At 36.5% G+C, this 24510-nt stretch overlaps 2 protein-coding genes across 8 annotated transcripts in view; both read left to right on the top strand.

Moving 5' to 3' along the window:
* Window positions 1–23712, top strand: part of Znf518a (zinc finger protein 518A) — a 35225-nt gene extending 11513 nt beyond the window's left edge. For both annotated transcript variants that reach the window (XM_005335286.5, XM_021733221.3), the window contains one exon: window positions 14605–23712. In XM_005335286.5, the coding sequence (XP_005335343.2) occupies window positions 14733–19169 (4437 nt within the window). In that variant the 5' untranslated portion in view covers window positions 14605–14732 and the 3' untranslated portion in view covers window positions 19170–23712. The remainder of the gene's footprint in view (window positions 1–14604) is intronic.
* The window catches only part of Dntt (DNA nucleotidylexotransferase), a 193361-nt gene that overhangs the window by 11513 nt on the left and 157338 nt on the right, over window positions 1–24510 (top strand). The window lies entirely within an intron of this gene.

The raw sequence follows: 24510 nt of genomic DNA, 5'->3' as shown, positions 1-24510 counted from the left end.
GATCTGGGCCTGGCTCACCTGGGAATTCTGTGCTAAGGTTGAAAAGACGGTGTGAAGTTCTTAATGATTTGAGTGTTCATCTTTGACCTGCCTGGAACATGTGATCTGAAGCCCAGCTTTTATACTGGGATTTCCCTTTACTGTTTATTCTCTATTTGGGTGGAATGTATCTTCTAGGAACTTCTTAAGGAAGGGTATCTGGCAGGTAAATTTTGAGATTTTTCTTTCATGTCTTCATCTTATCCTTACACTTGATCAATAGCTTGGCGAAGTATAGAATGTTCAGTTGGAAGTTTTACCTCAGGATTTGAAAGCATTGTGCTTTGTTTTTGTCTTCCCATTGTTGTTGTGAGAAGTCTGGAGCCTTCTAATTTCTGAACTTTTGTTATATGACCTGTTTTTCTCTCTATAAACATTTGGGATATTCTTTTTGCCCTACTGTTCTGAATCTTTTGCAATGATATTCCTTGGTTCATATGATATGCCTTGCTGTGCATATAGAAGACATTTTTATCCTGGAAACTGATTTTCTATAGTTCAGTACTGTAAAAAATAATTTATGATTGCCTCCCTCTTTTTGTTTGTATTTTCTTTCTCCATTCCTGTGGTGTTAGACCTGAATTGCTTCTCTTAACTTTCTTAGTTCTCCTATTTTTATCTTGTATTTTAAACCTTCTACTTCCTGTCCTTCTTTTCCTCCCTGTCTTGTACTGAGGATTAAATCCAGGAGCATTCTACCCTTGAGTTACTTCCTGAACTTTTTTCTAAGAAATTTTAAACCTTTTGTGACAAGTTGCCCAGGCAGGCCCCAAGCTTATAATCCTCCTGCCTCAGCCTCCCTAGAAGCTGTGATAACAGATGTGTGCCACTATGCCTAGCTTTTTATTTCTTTTATTATTATTTTTGAGACAGGGTTTTGCTATATTGCCTATATTGTCCAGGCTATCCTTGGAATCATGGTTCTTTTGCTTTAGAGTCCTGAGTAGCTGGCCTACAGGCATATGCCATTGCTTCTGGTGTTTATTATATTTATTTAGAGTTCTTCTTTGTTCTCTTAATGTTCCTTTTTTGAGGGGGGGTAACATTCTGTTCTTTTTTGCATTTTATTCTTATTTGTTCTAGGTAGTTACACATGATAGCAGAATACTTTTCGATTCATTGTATACAAATGGGGCACAATTTTTCATTTCTCTGCTTGTACATGATGTAGAGTCACACCACATGTGCAGTCATACATGTACCTAGGGTAATGATGTTCATCTCATTCCGTCATCTCTCCTGCCCCCATATCCCCTCCCCTCCCTCCCTCCCATTTGCCCAAGTTCTTCCATTCTTCCCATGCCTTCCCCCCCCCCATTATGGATCAGCAGCACTGTTTTTATTTCTATTTTTTATCAATGAGTGATTTTTGTTTTTCTTTTTTCTTTTTGGTGGTGCTAGGGATTGAACCCAGTACCTGTGCATGCAAGGCAAGCGCTCTATCAACTGTGCCCTTTGTCAATGAGTTTTAAAAAATATTTTATCTTAATGTATAATCTCCACTTTAACAATTACTTTTTTCCATTAATTTGGTCTAATTTTAGAGGACTGCCTCAGATGTCTGTTGAGAGCCACAGCCGAAGGGGCCCCAGCAAACTTCCAGCTGCCAGCAAACTTCCAGCTGCCAGCTGATGATTGGCTCACAGCAGCCCCAGCAAACTTCCAGCTGCCAGCTGATTGGCTCCTCTGCAGTGATGCTCATTGGGCTGTTTCCCCACCCTTTCAGACCACGGAGTTGCTCATTGGGGGACTCTTTTGGCTCTGCCCACACGACCCAGCCAGTCAGCCTCAAGAGCAGGAGGAGTTGGGGGGGATGAGAGGCTTGTGGGAAGCTGGTGGTGGCAGTTGGGCTCTGAGAGAATTCCTGAAGAGCTGGTGTGGCATGTGTGTTATAAAAATAAAGTTCATTTCTGCTTGATAAGTGGCTCCTGAATTGTACCCAGCCAGACTGCAGCATTTGGTGGCACACGCCACACCACACGAGCTCTTTAGGAATTCCCTCAGAGCCCAACTCTGAGGGAATATTTGCTTATATGATTCTATAATTTGCCCTGTTCTGAGTTTTTAAATATAATTTTTAACCAAGGGAAATTTAAATCCAGAATCTTATTTAGTATACAAAGAACAGATAATCCTACATCTAGGTATGACAATATTTGTAGTTGTAAAACACATTTTCTGTGTGAGAGAGAGAAACATGAAAAATAGGTAAGGGCTATGCAATAGATAGGGAAATTAATAAGCCTTCCAGTAGCTCTTGAATTATATTTTCAGTGTGGCCTTTTTATTTTGTTTTGAATGTTACAAGTTTTTAGGACTGCAGAAGTGCATATTGGGATGAGAATAAATGTAAATCTATTCATCCTTCAGAAGTACTTAATATGCATTGCCAGGCACAAATTTGAGGCCAGCCTTAACAACTTAGCAAAGCCTTGTCTCAAAATAAAAAGGACTCAGGATATAGTTAAGTGGTAAATGTGCAGGGTGTTTTACATGCAAGGACTGAAATTGTATCAGTCTTCATAACAGCAAAACATTGGAAAAGATTTCAAGTCCTACCAGTGAGTATCTCATTAAATAAGCCAGAATACATCTATTCTGTGAAATACTCTGCAGCCATTAAAAAGGGTATTTTCAGGCATTGGCCTGGAAAGAAGTCAAGTTGCAAAAGTATGTAGAGTATTCTATTTACATAGGAATAAATTGAGAAAACCCCATATATGACTTTTGTGTGTACTTATCCATCCTTCATTTGATAATAATGCTCTGATTCTTTCCAGGGAACTATCCAGTCTCTATTCTCTAATCGCAGTTCATGTTATTGGATGGTGTTCACTTGCTTCTGGCTCCAGTGAAGGCCGCCTGCAAGTCAGGCCTGGTCATTCATAAAAATTTATCTCACTGTAGGGATTGACGCTTAAGAAAATTTGGGCTGAGACTTGGGAGTAACGTGCTCTTTTCTTAGTCTTGTACCTAGAAGGATGTTAGCCAGTCATCTTGGCATCACCTTGAACCTGAAAATGAAGCAAAGAGAATGAGAGATACCAGATACTAATTACATTGTTTGTATATCTAAGTGAAGCCTCCTCTTAGCTTAGTGTATTAGATATCTCCAGTAGTTATAAATTATGTTTTGCTCAGATCAGACTGAGTTGGATTTTTGGACATCTGTAACTGAGAGCACTAACTTCTGTGAAAACAGGTATGTTATAAATATATAGAAAATGGTCTGGGATGTTACCCATCAAAATGTTAACAGTGCTTCATGGAAGAATTGCATTGAGGGAGAGGATACCAAGGGGGCTTTCTTCTTTTCACCCTAAATTTGTGATATTTTGACTTTTTTACATGCCTATAAAAATGAGTAGAAACAATAAAAGAATACTGTATTTATATACTGTTTTTCTCCACTCTTCTTTCCCTTCATTATTTTGAATTATAAAATTTACTATAATCATACTTTTAAAAATATTTACAAACAGTACTGAAGATGTTTTTTAGTGTCTTACTTTCTTATATGGACTCTTTCCTCTGGTCATGGTAATGTACTCATTGTCTTCTGGATACCTGAGTCACATTGTTGACAGCTTTTTTCATAAATGGATGTTCAAAGAAAGCTGTAAGTAGTATCTGTATTTAAATTCATAATCAAGCCAACCATATTTTCTAAAATAATAGGAATACATAGTCTAGCAGAGAAATTTGTGCTGTTTCTATTATGGCAGGAAACTGGAAAATGTACTGTATACCCTAAAATGTTAGGCTTTTAAAAATATTTGGATGGTTTTTATAGAAAGTCAAGAGAATGTTAAAAGGTGACACCAACCCATAAGATTGACATTTGTGATATGCATATATAGACACATGCTAAATAATCTTAATTTAAAATAATTTGTCATTGTCAGAGAAATGAGAATGCTTAGTGAACTTTCTAAATAACTTCTTTTTGTAATGGGAAATGAACCCAGGGGTGCTTTATCACTGAACTACACCCCTAGTCTTTTTTATTTTTATTTTGACACAGGGTATCATTAAGTTGCTGCCCTCAAATTTATGATTCTCCTGTCTTAGCCTCCTAGTTGGCTAGGATTATGGGTGTGTTGTGCCGTTGCGTTGTACTGACCAGCCCATTTACTTTTGATGAAATTTTTTGATATGCTAAAATATATTAAATATTTTCATACCTTTTAAAATAGGGTATTCTTAGTACGATATGACTCTTTCTTGACATGTTTTGGGGCCATTATGTTTATCAGTAGTTCTGTATTTCTGAATGCCATCAGGTTATTGGCACAGGTATAACTGTTTCGTTCTTAAGCTATGTTACTTTAATTAGCTCTGCTTCTAAGATTTTGTGCCTTTCCCCCCTTTCTTTTGAGGTGAAAAATCACATAACATAAATTGGCATTTTAAAGTATATACTGTAGTGGTACTTATTCCATATATCTTCTGTGCACCCATTTCCTTCATCTAGTTCCAGAATATTTTGATCTTCCCAAAGGAGACCCCATAAGCAATCAGTTCCATTTTCCTTTTTCTTTTCAACTCCTAAAAACAATGAACCTGCTTTCTTTTTTTTTTATTGGTTGTTCACAACATTACAAAGCTCTTGACATATCATATTTCATACATTAGATTGAAGTGGGTTATGAACTCCCAATTTTACCCCAAATGCAGATTGCAGAATCACGTCGGTTATACATCCACAATTTTACATAATGCCCAATTAGTAATTGTTGTATTCTGCTACCTTTCCTATCCCCTACTATCCCCCCTCCCCTCCCATCCCATCTTCTCTCTCTACCCCATCTACTGTAATTCATTACTCTCCTTGTTTATTTTCCCATTCCCCTCACAACCTCTTATATGTAATTTTGTATAGCAATGAGGGTCTCTCTTCATTTCCATGCAATTTCCCTTTTCTCTTCCTTTCCTTCCCATCTCATGTCTCTGTTTAATGTTAGTCTTTTCTTCCTGCTCTTCCTCCCTGTTCTGTTCATAGTTGCTCTCATTATATCAAAGAAGACATTTGGTATTTGTTTTTTAGGGATTGACTAGCTTCACTAAGCATAATCTGCTCTAGTGCCATCCATTTCCCTGCAAATTCTATGATTTTGTCATTTTTTATTGCTGCATAGTACTCCATTGTGTATAGATGCCACATTTTTTTTATCCATTCATCTATTAAAGGGCATCTGGGTTGGTTCCACAGTCTAGCTATTGTGAATTGTGCTGCTATGAACATCGATATGGCAGCATCCCTGTAGCATGCTCTTTTAAGGTCTTCAGGGAATAGTCCGAGAAGGGCAATAGCAGGGTCAAATGGTGGTTCCATTCCCAGCTTTCCCAGGAATCTCCAAACTGCTTTCCAAATTGGCCGCACCAATTTGCAGTCCCACCAGCAATGTACAAGAGTACCCTTTTCTCCACATCCTCACCAGCACTTGTTGTTGTTTGACTTCATAATGGCTGCCAATCTTACTGGAGTGAGATGGTATCTTAGGATGGTTTTGATTTGCATTTCTCTGACTGCTAGAGATGGTGAGCATTTTTTCATGTACTTGTTGATTGATTGTATATCCTCCTCTGAGAAGTGTCTGTTCAGGTCCTTGGCCCATTTGTTGATTGGGTTATTTGTTATCTTATTGTCTAATTTTTTGAGTTCTTTGTATACTCTGGATATTAGGGCTCTATCTGAAGTGTGAGGAGTAAAAATTTGTTCCCAGGATGTAGGCTCCCTATTTACCTCTCTTATTGTTTCTCTTGCTGAGAAAAAACCTTTTAGTTTAAATAAGTCCCATTTGTTGATTCTTGTTATTAACTCTTGTGCTATGGGTGTCCTATTAAGGAATTTGGAGCCCGACCCCACAATATGTAGATCGGAGCCAACTTTTTCTTCTCTCAGACGCAGAGTCTCTGATTTGATATCAAGCTCCTTGATCCATTTAGAGTTAACTTTTGTGCATGGCGAGAGGAAGGGATTCAGTTTCATTTTGTTGCATATAGATTTCCAGTTTTCCCAACACCATTTGTTGAAGATGCTATCCTTCCTCCATTGCATGCTTTTAGCCCCTTTATCAAATATAAGATAGTTGTAACTTTGTGGATTGGTCTCTGTGTCCTCTATTCTATACCATTGGTCCACCCGTCTGTTTTGGTACCAGTACCATGCTGTTTTTGTCACTATTGCTCTGTAATATAGTTTGAAATCTGGTATTGCTATACCGCCTGATTCACACTTCCTGCTTAGAATTGCTTTTGCTATTCTGGGTCTTTTATTTTTCCATATGAATTTCATGATTGCTTTATCTATTTCTTCAAGAAATGCTGTTGAGATTTTGATTGGCATTGCATTAAACCTATAGAGAACTTTTGGTAAGATCGCCATTTTGGTAATGTTAGTTCTGCCTATCCATGAACAGGGTATATTTTTCCATCTTCTAAGATCTTCTTCTACTTCTCTCTTTAGAGTTCTGTAGTTTTCATTGTATAAATCTTTCACCTCTTTTGTTAGGTTGATTCCCAAGTATTTTATTTTTTTGAAGGATATTGTGAATGGAGTGTTTTTCCTCATTTCCATTTCATAAGTTTTGTCGCTGATATACAGAAATGCCTTTGATTTATGCGTGTTGATTTTATATCCTGCCACTTTGCTGAATTCATTTATTAGTTCTAGTAGTTTCTTTGTAGACCCTTTTGGGTCTTCTAAGTATAGAATCATGTCATCTACAAATAGTGATAATTTAAGTTCTTCTTTTCCTATTTTTATGCCTTTAATTTATTTCGTCTGTCTAATTGCTCTGGCCAGTGTTTCGAGAACTATATTGAATAGAAGTGGTGATAGAGGGCATCCCTGTCTTGTTCCAGATTTTAGAGGGAATGCCTTCAACTTTTGTCCATTCAGAATGCTGCTAGCCTGAGGCTTAGCATAGATAGCTTTTACAATGTCAAGGTACGTTCCTGTTATCCCTAGTTTTTCAAGTGTTTTGAACATAAAGGGATGCTGTACTTTGTCGAATGCTTTCTCTGCGTCTATTGAGATGATCATATGGTTCTTATCTTTAAGTCTATTGATGTGGTGAATAACATTTATTGATTTCCATATATTGAACTATCCTTGCATCCCAGGGATGAATCCTACTTGATCATGGTGCACAATTTTTTTGATGTGTTTTTGTATCCGATTCGCCAGAATTTTATTGAGGATTTTTGCATCTAGGTTCATTAGAGATATTGGTCTGTAGTTTTCTTTCTTTGAGGTGTCTTTGTCTGGTTTCGGAATCAGGGTGATGTTGGCCTCATAGAATGAATTTGGAAGATCTCCCTCTTTTTCTATTTCCTGAAATAACTTGAAAAGTATTGGTATTAATTCTTCTTTAAAGGTTTTGTAAAACTCCGCTGTATACCCATCTGGTCCTGGGCTTTTCTTGGTTGGTAGTCGTTTGATGGCTTCTTCAATTTCATCCATTGATATTGGTCTGTTCAAATTGTGTGTATCCTCCTGACTCAGTCTGGGCAAATCATATGACTTAAGAAATTTATCGATGTTTCACTATCTTCTATTTTATTGGAATATAGGTTTTCAAAATAATTTCTAATTGTCTTCGTATTTCTGTAGCATCTGTTGTGATATTGCCTTTTTCATCCCGTATGTTAGTAATTTGAGTTCTCTCTCTTCTTCTCTTCGTTAGCATGGCTAAAGGTCTGTCGATCTTATTTATTTTTTCGAAGAACCAACTTTTAGTTTTGTTAATTTTTTCAATAGTTTCTTTTGTTTCAATTTCATTGATTTCCGCTCTGATTTTAATTATTTCTTGCCTTCTGCTACATTTGCTGTTGTTTTGCTCTTCCTTTTCTAGGGCTTTGAGATGAAGTGTCAGCTCATTTATTTGTTGGTTTTTTCTTTTTTTGAGGAATGACCACCAGGCTATGAATTTTCCTCTTAAAACTGCTTTCATTGTGTCCCATAGATTCCGATATGTTGTGTCTGTATTTTCATTTATCTCTAAGAATTTTTTGATTTCCTCCTTTATGTCTTCTGTAACCCATTGATCATTCAGTAACATATTGTTCATTTTCCATGTGATGTAGGATTTTTCCTTCCTTCTTTTATCATTGATTTCCAGTTTTATTCCATTATGATCAGATAAAATGCATGGTATTATCTCCACCCTTTTATATTTACTGAGGGTTGCCCTATGGCATAATATATGGTCTATTTTTGAGAATGATCCATGTGCTGCTGAGAAAAAAGTATATCCATTTGATGATGGTTGATATATTCTATATATGTCAGTTAAGTCTAGGTTATTGATTGTGATATTGAGTTCTATAGTTTCTTTATTCAACTTTTGTTTGGAGGATCTGTCCAATGGTGAGAGAGGTGTGTTGAAGTCACCCATAATTATTGTGTTGTGGTCTATTTGATTCTTGAACTTGAGGAGAATTTGTTTTATGAATGTCGCAGCGCCATTATTTGGTGCATAAATATTGATAATTGTTATGTCTTGTTGGTGTATGATTCCTTTTAACAGTATATAATGTCCTTCTTTATCCCTTTTGATTAACTTAGTCTTGAAGTCGATTTTATTCCATATGAGGATGGCCAACCCTGCTTGCTTGCGAGGACCGTGTATGTGGTATATTTTTTCCCATCCTTTCACCTTCAGCCTGTGTATGTCTTTTCCAATCAGATGTGTCTCCTGGAGGCAGCATATTGTTGGATTTGTTTTTTTAATCCATGATACCAGCCTATGTCGCTTTATTGGAGAGTTTAAGCCATTAACATTCAGAGTTACTATTGATATATGGTTTGTACTTCCATCCATGTTTGATTATTTATCCTTTTTTAAAAAAATTTAGTTTGTTTCTCCATGATTATCTTTCCCCTCGCCCTCTGTCTTTACCGAGGCACTTCCCTCTGATGGTTTTGGTTATTGTTTTCCATTTCTTCCTCGTGTTTTGCTCAAAATGCTTTGCAATGCTGGTTTTCTGGCTGCAAATTCTTTTAACTTTCGTTTATCATGAAAGATCTTTATTTCGTTGTCATACCTGAAGCTTAATTTTGCTGGATACAGAATTCTTGGTTGGCATCCATTGTCTTTCAGTGTTTGAAATACATTGTTCCATGACCTTCTTGCTTTCAGTGTCTGTGATGAAAAATCCGTTGTTAACCTTATTGGTTTACCCCTGAATGTAATCTGTCTCCTTTCTCTTGTAGCTTTTAATATTTTCTCTTTGTTCTGTATATTGGATATCTTTATAACAATGTGTCTTGGCGTTGGTCTACTGTGATTTTGTGTGCTCGGTGTCCTGTATGCATCTTCAATTTGTATATCTGTTTCCTTTTTTATTTCTGGAAAGTTTTCTGTAATTATTTCAGCAGGTTACTCATTCCCTTGGTTTGAATCTCTGTACCGTCTTCTATCCCGATGACTCGTAAGTTTGGTTTTTTTATGTTATCCCATGACTCTTGGATGTTTTTCTCATGATTTTTTACCAGCCTTTCTGAGTTGGCTAGACTCTTTTCAAGATGATATATTTTGTCTTCATTATCTGACGTTCTGGCTTCTACTTGCTCCACTCTGTTAGTGATACTCTCAATTGAGTTTTTAATTTGGTTTATCGTTTCCTTCATTTCTAGAATTATTGTTTGATTATTTTTTATAATCTCTATCTCCTGATAAAGATGCTTAACTTCTTCTTTTATCTGTTTATGTAATTCCTTCTCAATGTGTTCTTTTGCTGCTTGAATTTGCTGTCTCGTATCCTCTTTAAGGTTCCATTCCATCTGTCTAAGGTGTTCCTTGAGTTCTTTATATGACCATTTTTCTGATGACTCTAGGTCCTCCTGAATATTTAGGCTGTCCTGCATTGTTTGTACTCCTTTTCTTCCTTGCTTTTTGAAGCTGCTCATGTTACTTCTTGTTCTGTTTGACTGCTGAGTTACTGTTTACTCCTATAAATTTATTTGATGCTTGGGAGGCAAGATATTAGAAGGGAAGAGAGGAAGTCACTAAAGAGAATGAGAGTAAGCAGGTAGAATTCAAGGAAGGGGGGATAAGATAATTGAAAAGAAATGAAAAGACAAAAGAAGAAAAAAAATAGAAAAGAAAAAAAGAATTTAAAAAAAATTAAAATTAAAATTGGAAGAAAAAAATTTAAAAAAAATTGTAAAAAAAATTAAAAAAACAAAGAAAAATGAAAATGAAAGAAAACCCCAAATCAAAATTTAAAAAAAAAAAAAAAACAACTAATAAATGCAGTCTTAGAGTTTGATTAACTTCTCTTCCAGTAGGTGGCGCTGTGCCCACCAGGCCAAGTTTCTCCTATCAATACGCGGGAACCAATCACTGTGCAGCAGCTCCTCCTCCCAGACTGGGCGAGTCTCCAATCCTGGGTGCCTAGGGCCTCCTCTTGTGTCTAGTCACTTCCCTACTTTTCCTCTAGCCAGGCCCCTCTCACGGGTGCCGCTCACCACAATACTGGGTACACGCCAGGTCTGCTGCTCCCGGGAGCCCTGTTGTCATGAATGACGGGGCACTCTCTTCCAGTTTGCCATTCCCTCAGACCCTAAGTTTGTAGAGCTTGGGGCTGAGAATCCTCAGCGAATTTTACTGCCTCTCTGGTAACCACACCCCCGGTAGATGATGCAAGAGACCTCAGCTGTCAGCACTGGTGAGAGCAGTAGTTCCGTGTGGCGGGTCCCACGCCACCTCTAATTCCCTCGGTCTGGCTACCGTGCTCACTGGAGAGCTGGGAGGGGCCCTTACGGGAGAGCTGAAATTGGCCCTTAAGGTTTCTCCGATGTGTGGAGAGGGAAGGCTAGGGAATTACACACCTGTAGCCACAGGTTTCAATGAAGTTATCTCCTCCGCCGCAGTCTGATGACGTCAGTTCTCTGCCATGGTGGTATCTCTTGCAAATGGCGACAGCTTGTTTCCCTTTGCCGGGTGACCAATGCAACGGGTGGGTCCTTACTGTCTCTCCCAAGCCCCGTTTCAAACCTGTGGCCACTACCTATGAAGGCTCGGTTGGCATTTACCTCCGTAGGATCAGAAGGGCTGACCGGTTGTTTCAGCCCGATGGATTAGTGCTGAGTCACAGCTGTTTGTCTGTGGGAAGCAGGCGAATGGGAGCTTGAATTCAGCCGATCTGGGTTCAGTGTGCGTTCTGAGAGGCCCAGACTGCTCGCCCCAGATCCACTTCAGCTCAGCATTGCCTAGTGATCCTGAGCAAACAGATTTAGGCTGTTTACGACTCCCTCTGCCTGCACAGCTGAAGAGGTCAGAGACTTGATCTCTCTGCGCCCGCCACCATGTTCCCCATTGAACCTGCTTTCCATCTCTGTGGTATTAACTATTCTGGGTAATTCATGGTATCCTCTCTTCCTTTTTGAAAATATTTTTGCTCTCTCACTGCCAAGGAACTCTTAATCTTCTTCATTTGCTAAGGATTGTGAAACCAACACAATTTCACTTAAATTGTTAGGAATAAGTCAGATCTGCCTGAGAATATGCAGAACTTGCCTATGAGGAGAGCTCATGTACTTTCATGAGTGGACTTCATGGCATCTCTTTTGGCTGCCGCACATCCTGCTTAATATTTTCTGTTCTTGTTTATATACTGGAAGAGCTGCTGGATAGTCAGCACTGAATAAGCAATATGTTAATGTACATGTCCTTTCTGCTTTAGATTAAAGCTGCAGTAGGGCAAGGACCATTTTTTTTTAATCTCTCCATAGCACCCATCAAAATACTTGATATTTATTAGTTTTTAATAGAGTGAGTTGGGTTTTTGGGGAAGGGTGGGTATTAGGGAATGAACTCAAGGGTACTTGGCCACTGAGCCACATCCCCAGCCCTATTTTGTATTTTATTTAGAGACAGAGTCTCACTGAGTTGCTTAGCACCTCGCCATTGCTGAGGCTGACTTTGTACTTGCCATCCTCCTGTATCAGCCTCCTAAACTGCTGGGATTATAGGCATGCACCACAGTACCCGGCAGATTGAGTTGCTTTAAAAGCCTATTTTCACTCTGGCTATCAGTCGTTGGGAAATGTTACTTTATAAGAAAAATTTTTAATTATGTCGATATTTGAAACGGGATTGACGGGATTTAGAAGTATGAAAATATAGTTTTTTTTGGTACTTGTAGAAATACAGTTTTGGACATGTAATATTACTATAAGAAGTAGTTTGCTTTTTGTAATGAACCCCATGATAGTCCTCTCTATATGTAGCAATAGGTAATACCATCTATGTAATAATACCACACTATGGTCTTTGGCAAACGAAGAACCCTTAATTATAACGTTTCACATGTTTGAACCTTACAGTCAGATTCTGATATGGTGAAAGTTATATAGGTGATTATGATGCTTGTCATTGTTGAGAAACTGCTCTATAGGGAATATTCCAGTTCATATGGAGGGCCCACCAGGTACATGGGAACTTTTATCTATCCCTTTATTATTATTTTTTGTAGTTTTGAAGAACAAAATGTTTTTAAAAATGTAAAAATTACATTTAGCGATACAGTACAATATTTAGAGTAAAAAATTTAACATTTTACTATATTAGGCATGGCATATTAAAAAAATCAGTAAGCTGGCACCTTTCTAATATATATTGTTAGTTTAGTATGTACATTAATGTGCTTTTTCAGATGTGGCCTGAATTAGATTTGAGAAATAATATAAGGATATTTTAATCTGTAAAGCAATTTGACTTTTAATTATATTCCTTCAGTAAAAGATTTCTGTAACACTGAAGTTTTTAGGTATTTAGATTAACTAAAATTTAAACATGAGATCTTTGGTCATTATGAGTGGAGCTTAATATGATTTATACTTTATTTTCTTTAGTTTATCCAATTTTATCTAATATTTGCTTATGTATTTAAGAACGTAAAAATAAGAAAATCTAAGTTTTCTAAAATATAATTTTATATGTTTACTATTGAACTTTTAGTACTCAAATTCCAATCTCGGCAACATACTTGGTAATCAGAAGGTAATGGTTCTTAACAGTTTGTTAATGGTTCTTAACAATCTTTATGTGTATTTTCTTTTCTTCTTTCTTTCTTTCGTTTTGAGGATGGAACCCAGGCCCTTACACAAGCTGGGAAAGTGCTAGCACATCCCAAGCCTCACTGAGTTGTTCAGGGTGGTCTTGAGTCTAGTTCTCTTCCTTACTCAGCCTTCTGAGAGCTGAGATCACAGCTGTGTTCCCCCACACACCTGGCCATGTGTATTTTCTCAATTTTTTACAGCAGCCTTGTGAAAGAGGAAGGGGAAGTACTGATTTTCCCCCATTTTTCCAGCGAAGAGATTATAACACAGATTCAAACTTGTTAGAATAACACGACCAGTAGGTACTTTAATTAGTGGAAGTGGATAGTAATGGTTATATTCTAACCTGCCAGAGGCTTTCATTACTCCCATCTGCCTGAGTACCTGGGACCAAAAAACCCCAAATAGCTAAATGGTAGGAAACCAGACCAGGTAGTAGACAGACTTCAAGAATAAGAGAAATTTCTGTTTCTTTTAATTTTTTCTTACTTATTATTTTTTCACCAGTTAGTAGTGATAACTTTAGATAGTAAATGTCATCTTTTTGTTGTTGTTTGTGTTAGATGAATCAGGCTTTTATTTTAACTGTAGATTATCTCTGGGTAACTAAGGAAATAGAAAATTCGGGTGAAATCTTTCGGGATTGAGAATTACCTTGTGAGTAATGTAATATGTGTAGGATCAACTATGTGAGTGAAAAAGTAAAAGTTAATAGTATGCACAAACCATGTGTGCTTAACTAGTATAACTGGAGCTTATGTTTTTAGAGCTCTCTTGTTAGGATTTTTTTTTTTTTCCTAGAATTGGGCATGAACCCAAGACCTTGCAAGCAATCTACCACTACTGAGCTGCATTCCCAGCTCCCCACCTTTTTTAAAATCATATTTTGAGACAGGGTCTCACTAAGTTGTCCAGGCTGGCCTCCAATTTGTTTTTCTTCTGCCTTAGCCTCTTGAGTAGCTGGGATTATAGGCCTGTGCTACTACCATGCCTGGCTCTGAAACCATTTTTATTCCATTAGATATAGTGGTGCATGCCTGTAGTCTTAGCTACTTAGGTGGTTGAGGCAGGAAGATCCTTTGGGCCTTGGAGTTCAAGGCTGGCCTGGACAGCATAATGAGAACCTATCTCAAAAAATAACTTTTTAATTCTGTTTTAAAACCAGTTTATTATAAAAATCTTAGAGCTCTAGGGTACTTATCCAGCTGTTGTTTTTTTTTAATGAGGAAACTGAGGTGCAGAGAAGCTGAAGCTTTCCCAGTGTCATATAGTAGAGTTTAAACTAGAGTATGCTTTCCTGACTTCCAAATGAATTTTAGTTTTACTTTAAATGATTACTTCTTGCTAAGTTTTTCTTAACATACTTAACAGGTGGTTTGTGTCTCTAATATACATGCTTGATTAGTATTTCTAGTCTGCTAATATGAATGTAGAGATATAAAACTTACTTTGAATTTTGTGATGAAAATTTCAATTTTTTTGTTTAATTTTAGGTGAAATGATGTGGGGAAAATTCTGGTTATTTAGAAGATGTCTCGACACAGTATCATTTCCTGTTTAAATTACAGATAACTTCAGAGATTTTCAGAACAAAACAAACTGAGATTTTTGTAATTAAATCATGCCATCTGAACAGAAACAGTTTTTTTGTGATGAAAACCAAACTACATTTAAAAAAGAAAATGATGTGGAAAAGGTGATATCTGATCCTATCAGATCAGCACCTAGACCAAAAATTTCAGAAAGTAGTTTTCATTATGATCTTAAAAATGTGAAAATTGATTTGCCGAAGATAAATATTCCAAATGAAGTCTTAGTGAAAAGTGAAGTTGACAAATATAGAAAATTATTTCAGAGTAAACCACAGACTGCAAGAAAATCTATCAGTGTAAAGACTGTGAGCTGTGTAGAGGAGTGCATATTACTTCATAAGTGTGAGAGACCTGAAGAAGAGGGTATAAAAATGTCTGCAAAAATACTCAATTTCAGCTGTTTAAAATGCCAAGACAGCACTCTATATAGCCCAAATGATTTGCAGAAACACTTTCAAATGTGGCACCATGGTGAATTGCCTTCATATCCTTGTGAAATGTGCAGTTTTTCAGCAAATGACTTCCAGATATTTAAACAACACAGACGAACCCATAGGAGCACTTTAGTAAAATGTGATATTTGTAACAATGAGCGTGTATATACTTTATTGGATTTGACAAAGCATTTCACATCTACACATTGTGTTAATGGTAATTTTCAATGTGAAAAATGCCAGTTCTCCACCCAGGATGTTGGCACATTTGTCCAGCACATTCATAGACATAATGAAGTTCATTATAAATGTGGTAAATGCCATCATGTATGTTTTACCAAAGGGGAGCTTCAGAAGCACCTTCATGTGCATTCTGGTACTCTTCCCTTCACTTGTCAATATTGTAGCTATGGTGCCACCCGTAAAGACTATCTTGTAAGACATGTTATAACTTTGCACAAAGAACACTTATATGCAAAAGAAAAACTGGAAAAAGATAAATATGAAAAAAGGATGGCAAATACTTCATCGGGACTCAAGTTAATACTGAAAAGATATAAAATAGGTGCATCAAGGAAGACATTCTGGAAACGTAAGAAAATTACTAATGGAAGTGACAGAAATATAGAAGAAAACACTCAAGTGCTTAATAAAATGAATAAAACACAGACCAAATCTGAAGACCAGAGCTATCTTGGTGAAGAACATTTAAATGAGGAAAAGGGTGAAAGACTACACTGTGAGAATAGTGATAAGCCTGCAGAGTTGGAGTCAGGAAAACCAGCTCTTTTGTCCACTGGGCAATGTAATAGAGCTGAGGAGGGATCCAATGCTACTTCAGGTTTCTTGAAGACTGCTCTACAAGGACCTACAGTATTAATGGTGAAAAATAATAAAATAACAATTCCTGCTAACTATAGTGCTAAGTTTATGGGCTTCAAGATGGTAGATGGAAAACAGCATATTGTAATAAAATTGTTGCCTACAAATAAGCAGAACTTATACTCGCCCACCTCACACTCAGATGCTGCAAAAGACAGTACTACTAATTTGCAGCCCCAGACTTTGGACACACCTGGATTTTTAACAGGAGTAACAACTGAGATAAGTGACACAGTTTATATGAAACCACCTCCGTTTTCTTGTTCATCTCCTGTACTTTCAGGGAAAGTAATTTCAGAGAAAGAAATGGCTTTTATATCAGAAAAGAATAACATGCTTCCAACAATGGATTATGGCAAAAGTGTATCTTCTTTACCAACAACATCAGAATTGGTTACTACGTCAGTGACCACAAAAGTTGAAGCAAGAGAGAATGTTGACTTATGGGGAAATCATATCATTCAGAGTCATCCTGAGGTGTTAGGTACTACCATTAAAAGTCCAGACAAAGTCAACCATACTACCAAACCAAATGCATACAACAGTGGAGATATGCACAACTATTGCATTAATTATGTCAACTCTGAATTACCTGTTGAGTCCTCCAACCAAGGATCATTGCCTTTTCATAATTACTCAAAAGTGAATAACTCGAATAAACGTCGAAGGTTTTCAGGAACAGCAATGTGTGAAAACCTTCAGAGAGAATCTTCAAGCAAAACAGTTCAGCAACCAGTTAGTGAGACAGCTTTATCACTAGTGAGGAAGGAGAGCTCAAACCCAGATAGCCTGTTATCATCTGTCAGCCTTTTAAATGATAAAGATGGAATTTTAAAAATGAAAGCTGAAGTTGAAGAACAATGTGTTTTAGAAAAAGGACAAAACCTGTACACTAATGAAAACCAAAACTTAGAGAATGTAACTGAAAAATCTAACTGGAATGACATTTCTAGTGTCGATTCACCTCTGATGCCTAGAATTACATCTGTTTTTTCTCTTCAGAGCCAACAGGCATCCGAATTTTTGCCCCCTGAAGTAAACCAATTGCTTCAAGATATATTAAAACCAAAATCTGATGTAAAACAAGACTCTGACATTCCAAATCAAAGCCTGTCACTTCATTGTGACCAGTCATTTCAGAAACACGAGGGAGAAGGCACAATAGTTGAATCTTCAAAAGACTTCAGAGGGCAAGGCATCTTCCCACTTCTCTCTAGTAATGGAGGTGTTGATGTGCCCCTAAATGATCTGAATTTAAAATGTAATGGAAAGGAAAAACAAGTGCTATCTGTATCACAAGATGTGAGAGATTCAGAGAAGACACCTAGAATTTCAGGTATTGGCACATTACTTAAGACTCAGTCAGATGCAATAATAACACAGCAGCTTGTAAAGGACAAACTACGAGCCACTACACAAAATTCAGGTTCTTTATATATGCAGAGTCCATTTCTAAACTCAGAACATAAAAAAACTATATTTGTTCAAACTCCAAAAGGTTTTTTTATACCATTGCATGTTGCCAATAAGCCTGGATTCCATGTTTTTTCAGGAAGACCACGTCCACTAGTTAATACACAAGGTGTACCTCCTCTTTTAAACAAGAAGCCTGGGATGATTTTGACATTTAATAATGGGAAATTTGAAGGTCTTTCTACTGTAAAAACTGAGAGTGCTCAAGTTTGTGGAACTGTGACCAAGGATCCTTGCAAAACACCTTTTTTAAAGGTAGAACAAAACAACAATTGTCTAACACCTGCATTTTGTTCCAGCATTGGCAGTTGTTTGAGCATAAAAAGTAGCTCAGAAAATACATTGCCATTAAAAGGCCCTTACATTATTAAAACATCAGCAAGTTCTTCAGTGAAAGCTATTCCTATTCCCAATGCATTGTCTGAGCAGCAGGGAACAAAGTTAAATATCTTGGATTCAGTAAAACCTCAGAATGAAATTTTTTCAAAAACACCACTTTATACCCTCTTGCCTGATGGCACACAAGCTGTTTTTTTAAAGTGTGTGATGCCAAATAATGCTGAGCTGCTTAAGCCTAAGTTAGTCCAAAATAGTTCTTATTATCAAAATATACAGCCAAAGAGACCTGAAGGAACATCACAAAAAATATTGCTGAAAATTTTTAACCCTGTGTTAAATGTGACTGCTGCTAATAATCTGTTAGTTAGCAACTCTGCATCCTCACCACAGAAAGACGGTGTACCATCTAATCAGACTATAGGTGGAGAGCAGAAAGAGCCAGAATCTTCTAGAGATGCCTTACCGTTCTTATTAGATGATTTGTTGCCAGCAAATGAAATTGTTATAACCTCTACTGCAACATGCCCTGAATCTTCTGATGAACCAGTATGTATCAGTGACCATTCAGAGGCCAGGGTACTAAGATGTAAGACAAATTGTACAATTGAGAGAAATTTCAATAGAAGAAAGACTTCCCAAAAAAATTTTTCAAAAATAAAAACAAGTGTAAAAAATAAAGATTCTGAAACTGCCTTTATAGCTAGAAACAGAAACTGTAAACGAAAGTCTAGGGATAGTTCCCAAGAACCTCCAAGAAAAAAATCATCATTGCATAGAAAGTGTAAAGAAAAGGCTAAAACTGCAGATGTTCGTGAAACATTTGGATTTAGCAGACCTAGGCTTTCAAAGGATTCAGTTAGAACTTTGCGGCTTTTCCCTTTTAGTTCCAAACAGCTTGTGAAATGTCCTAGGAGAAACCAACCAGTTGTGGTTTTAAATCATCCTGATGCAGATGCACCAGAAGTAGTGAGTGTGATGAAAACTGTCGCTAAATTTAATGGACGTGTACTTAAAGTTTCATTGTCAAAAAGAACTATAAATGCTTTACTGAAACCAGTTTGTTATAACCCTTCAAAAACAACTTATGATGATTTTTCTAAGAGGCACAAAACATTTAAACATGTTAGTTCTGTGAAAGAAAGGTTTGTGCTAAAATTAACACTCAAAAAGACAAGCAAAAACAATTATCAGATTGTAAAAACTACCTCTGAAAATGTTTTGAAAACTAAGTTTAATTGTTGGTTTTGTGGTAGAGTATTTGACAATCAGGACGCTTGGGCTGGTCATGGGCAGAGACATTTAATGGAAGCCACTCGGGATTGGAATATGTTAGAATAAGGTATTGTAATTACCAAGGAAAAGAAAAGCAACATCACCTTAGAAGAAAACACTGGGTTGAAGTACCATACTACATGCAGCTTTTACTTGGTATAGTTCCTGAAATTAAATGTTTTAAAAGTCATATGGTTTTGGAAGAACAAAAGCTTTATGTGTGGTACTTGAAAATGCCATCGTTGCACACATAAGTTTTGGAAGAAACTAATCAGCACAGATGTACCTTGATTTTTTTTAAAGATGTGTTTGTGGGAAGTTAGGGCTAAAGAAAATTTTGATAAAAAGTTTTCCCAATTTACTTCTTTAGAGACTCTTAGTAGAGGGTAATGGCTGCTCCATTCCCTCTCTTCTTCCACCAGCCTTATAAATCTGATATATACAGCTCCTCTGAAGATAGAGAGCTCTTTCATGATGAAGTTGAGAAATTTCTCCTCACTTGTGAAGATATACTGAGAGCTTGGGTAAAAAAGTTACTTGACATTTGCTAAATACAGTTTAAAGGGTATTAGACTCCTTTGAAAGTATCTTTTAACTTACTATAGTTACTACATCTTAAATAAAGCTCAGAGTATGGGGCAAGTAAACACTGTTTTATGTTAAGCTCTCTTCTATGTCAAAAATTGGAACATCCTCCCAATGTGATTTTGATTTTCTAAATGGCCATGTCAAGCATTGCAATAGATGGGCAGCCTCAAGAGAATCTCTTTGTCTAGTTTCAAGTCCAGTTAAAGAATTTCAACGTTTTCCTTAAGCTGATTATATTCTCCAATGATCCCATTGCACAGAAGTGTGCTCATCTGAATTAAACTGTTTCCCAAAAACCAAGTGACCATCTTTTCCTGGTTGCCATCCCTTAACCGTGGAACATAGAAACACTTCTAAGGGAATAGATTTTCTTGAAAATTAACATTTTTTTTTTTTTTACAGAGATGATATTTTGAAGCACGATTAGCAAGGCAGATCATATTTTTGTCAGTTTAATTACTATTATTATCTGAACATGTCCAAATTAGGACAAACCATTTTTGTTAGCAACTTTTCAGTATGATGGACAACCCAAAGCAGATATGTACTAATTGTTGATGTTGGAAAATGGGGAAGAATTAACACTGGACTCTGGTAGTTCATAAAACTTCAGGACGGATTCCTAAGGAACATGCCCAAAGGAGTTTCTGAGTGAACATTTTCATAACAATCAATAGATTTAAATTTTTCACATTGTAAGTTTGGATCAAATTTTGTTGGATCATTGGGTAATGAAGTTCTTATATTACAAAATTGTGTGTTATATGGTTTTTGTTATATTGTTACTATAAGTGTTAAATGATATTTTCATTGATTGGATGAAAACTTCAGGGCTTCTTTTCTGTATATAACAAATTAAATCTGTACATATTTTTTGTACTTTGTTATGTAAATTTTGCACAGAAAGTTTTGTCACAAAAATTTATTTTCTTTTAGTTTAGTTCTGTGCATGCACTAATAAAACTGGTTGTTTAATTTAAAGAGAATATGTAAAACTTTAACCCATGTTATTTTCTATTTTTCTTGGTTATTATTTCAGATGTGGATTTTTTTTTTAGGTAAAATTAATTTTTCAGGGATTGAACACTATTGTTAGCAAGTGCCTAAAAAAGATGTGAAACAGTTTACATATGTCAACTGTAACAGTAAGGTCCCAAATGGGCCCATTCCCCTAATAGTTTTTTATTTTAAAGAAAGCCATACATAGATGCTTCAAGCTATCTTGCTATGCATATTATACTTGTACTGTTTTTGTGCAGTTTATCTACTTTCTTAGTGAAGTATTTTTTTGTATAAAACCTGGTAAAATCGTGTTTCTTAAAAATTGAGCCTAAGAATGGAGTTGATTGGAAATACACAGTATATATTAATAATGTATATGGTGTTTAAAGAATGGTAAGCATTGTTAATTTCATTGTTGATGAATGTTTTCTTCAATTAAAGTTATCTTAAGTTTGTGTTTACATAAGAATTTTTTTTTAACTGTGCTAAAATCTAATGGGAGATTATACCCATTATTCTGATGGGTAATTATTTATATTTCCAAGTGTGTGAAGTTTTTTGTTTTTATGCTATGCTAGTGAACTATACAAAATAAAGTATGAGCCTCTTCCCCAAAAAAAGGTTATAGATGAAATTTTGTTTGAGAAGGGTCACATTTACCATATTTTTTTCTGTTGTGCTGGCAAGGTGAGCCGTAGGTGGCTTATGCTCTTCAGTGCCCTACAGCAGTAAAACTGAAATGCTGTGTTAAGGATAGATCTGTAATGAGCCATTGCTTCCTGTGACTAGAAAGGAAAAATGGAATTATCGTGCCAGTCTTTGTGATGCTCTAAAAATACTGTCAGAGTAGCCATTCCGGAAAAATTACTGTTGTGATATATTTGTCTGAAAGTTTTAAAAGCCGTTTAAAATCAGTTGCATATGGGAACTTTTGGTTTTAATTTAGGTTATTCTGAAGGGTGCAAACCTGCTTGGAACTTCTTTATTGTCGAGTAGGAAATAAACAGAACCCTCTGTTCTTTATTTTTCTTGACTAAAGATGACTGAGCTAATCAAACTTCAGAGTCAAGAATTAGTTTGATTATTTTCCTATTTATCCATTTCCATTGATGTGGGCCTCCCACTGTTTAGCATTGACTTTAAAAAGTAATTTACTTTTCAAATAATTTTATCTTGCTGAATATTCAGTAGCACAGATTGAAATGCTATAGTTTTTATGAAAATTGAGGGGTCAGCAGTTTGTTTTTCAGGAAAGGGTCAAATGGTAAATAACTTGGGCTCTATTGGATATAGTCTCTTTTGTTACTCATCTCTTATAATGCAGAAATAGCCAGGGACTATACATAAATGAAGGTAAATGTGTTTCAATAAGACTATTTACAAAAATAGGCAATGGGGCTGTGGTTATCACTCCAGCGTGGAGCGCTTGCCTAGTATGTGTGAGGCACTGGGTTTGATCCTCAGCACCACATAAAAATAAATGAAGTTATGAAAAAAATATTTTTTAAAAAATAGGCAGTAGTTTAGATTTCGCCCACCAGTCATAGTGTACCAACTATTGCTTGAGGTCCTTCAAAGCTGTGCTTTTAGGGTAGGGTATGCATTTAAAAAATACCAGTTTGATGGTTTGTGATACACTCTGTTTAAGAGTTGCAAAGTATAAAAACTGAATTTGATAATAAAGTTGCCAATGTAAATGTTATTTTTGTGTAAAAGAGGAGAGTACATAATGAAAACAATAAGTGGGTAAATATGTCATCTGTGTGCCAAGACTAATGCAAATTAGGGAGGGAAGTAAAAGTGATGAAAAAGCAGAATTGCAGAACTTATTATGTCTAGGTTAGGTCAGAAATAGCTACTAGTTTTTTCATTTGAAATAGTTGCTAGGAAAAAGTAATAAGAGATCTTGGATAGGACATGATGGAGGTGAGTTGACTATTACCCACTAATTCCACACAGCTGACAGATATTTTAAAAAATGAAATTCCTTTTTACCATTGATATTTGCTTACTTGGGATATATACCTGTTTGGGTTAGTACACCGATTATTTGCCTTAGAAATTTATTAGGGTCCTTGTTCTTGGCAAGGTATCTTGATATCCCATCTGGCAAAACTTGCTGGAGGAATTAATTTTTTATTTCATTGTTGCCAATTAAATGACATTAGCAAAAAATTTTCCTTACAATGCAGAGTAGAAATGGTTGATTGTGGTGTTCATTGGTTTATATGTGCTTCATTTAAAAACTAGATGATCAAGAAATATTATGGAGGACTTGCTTTCAGTATCTTGAACATCCAAGGGAGTATGCTGAAAATTACCTTCCTTGAAAACTACAGTAATTAGCTGGAAAACAGTCTTTTTTTAAAAAAAAAGACCCATTTATAGTAAAAGGCACAAAATAACCTGATTAGTTGTATGAAGCTACTGGAAAAACACAGGAATATCTGGGTGGAAATTAAATAAAGTCACTTGGGAGATTATATTTTCCACAACTTTGTCCTTCTCCCTGCTTTCCCTGCACCCAACAGCAGCTCCAGGGAGGATGCGGGTAGCGCATTCAATGAACAGGCAGTTTTTCATTTACCCCACCTTCTGCTTCATAGCACAAAGGCAGAGAGCTGTAGAGAGGGTTGGAGTGAGTTTCAAAGACTTGACAACATACTACATGTTACAAGGGTTCTGTAAGAATTCTCCAGAGAGACAGAACCCATACAAACTATGGAAATATATGAGAGGGCACATAGGGGAATTGGCTTACATGATTATGGAGGTTGAGAAGGTGGCCTGCCAGCTGGAGACTCAAAGATGCTAGTAGCATTGCTCAGTCCAAATCTCAAAATCTCAGAACCAGAGAAGTCAGTAGTGTAAGGCCTCACAACCCACGCGAGGCTGTTGACATCCAAAGGCCAGAGAACCAGAAGGTCCAGTATTCCAGGGCAGGAGAATGTCACCAGTTTGCAAAAGAGAAGTGTGCCCACTTCCCCATTCCATCCATCAACACACAAATCTCCAAAAATACAGAAATAATGCTTTACCAGCTCTCAAAAGAATTCTTAAAATTGATGCCTAAAAATAACCATCTGAGGGCCTGACTTTATTTGGGACAGGACTGGAACAATGAATACGCTAAAGAATTGCTAAAAAACCATAAAGCATGCACCTAAAATTTAGTTGGGGGCTAATGGTTGATGATGATACCAAGAGAGACAACAAGGAGTTTAGACATGATGGGGAAAGAGAAAGAGCCTTGATAAAATCACAGACACTCCTATGATCAGGAAGAATGCATCCTGAAGTCTGTGACCTAAGAGTGACCAGAGAAGGAACTTCTGAGTCATGAGTTCCTGGCTGAATGCAGGGCCAACTTTTAAACCCTAAGCTGTGAAAGCAACCTTCAAGCCACGCACACACACACCCAGGATAAGGTGAAAATCTTACTGATTCAGAGGTTAGACGTACAACTTTTGACCATTGAATAGCTGACCACACATGTGCTGACTCAAAAGTTGAATACTAGTGCCTAAGGTGGCATATTGAGGAAGAAATAGGCTTCATGAATTTGTCCAGCCATGTCACTAAATAATAACGATACATCTGAAGTAGGTGAGAAAGATCAATATTCAGAGATGCTATAAGTTACCTAAAATAAACAGTTACAACACAAAATTATGAGGTAGCAAAGAAAAGTGTGATCCATAATAGAAACTTCCTTTGAGGGGTATCAGATATAGGATAAATGCTGAGAAGCTATTTCTAAAATGTTCAAAGAACTAAAGGAAACCATATTTAAAGAAATAAGGAAAATATGACAATG

Source organism: Ictidomys tridecemlineatus, chromosome 1 (genome assembly GCF_052094955.1).
Source record: "Ictidomys tridecemlineatus isolate mIctTri1 chromosome 1, mIctTri1.hap1, whole genome shotgun sequence".
Classification (NCBI taxonomy): domain Eukaryota; kingdom Metazoa; phylum Chordata; class Mammalia; order Rodentia; family Sciuridae; genus Ictidomys; species Ictidomys tridecemlineatus.
This window is presented reverse-complemented; position numbering and strand designations above follow the sequence as displayed.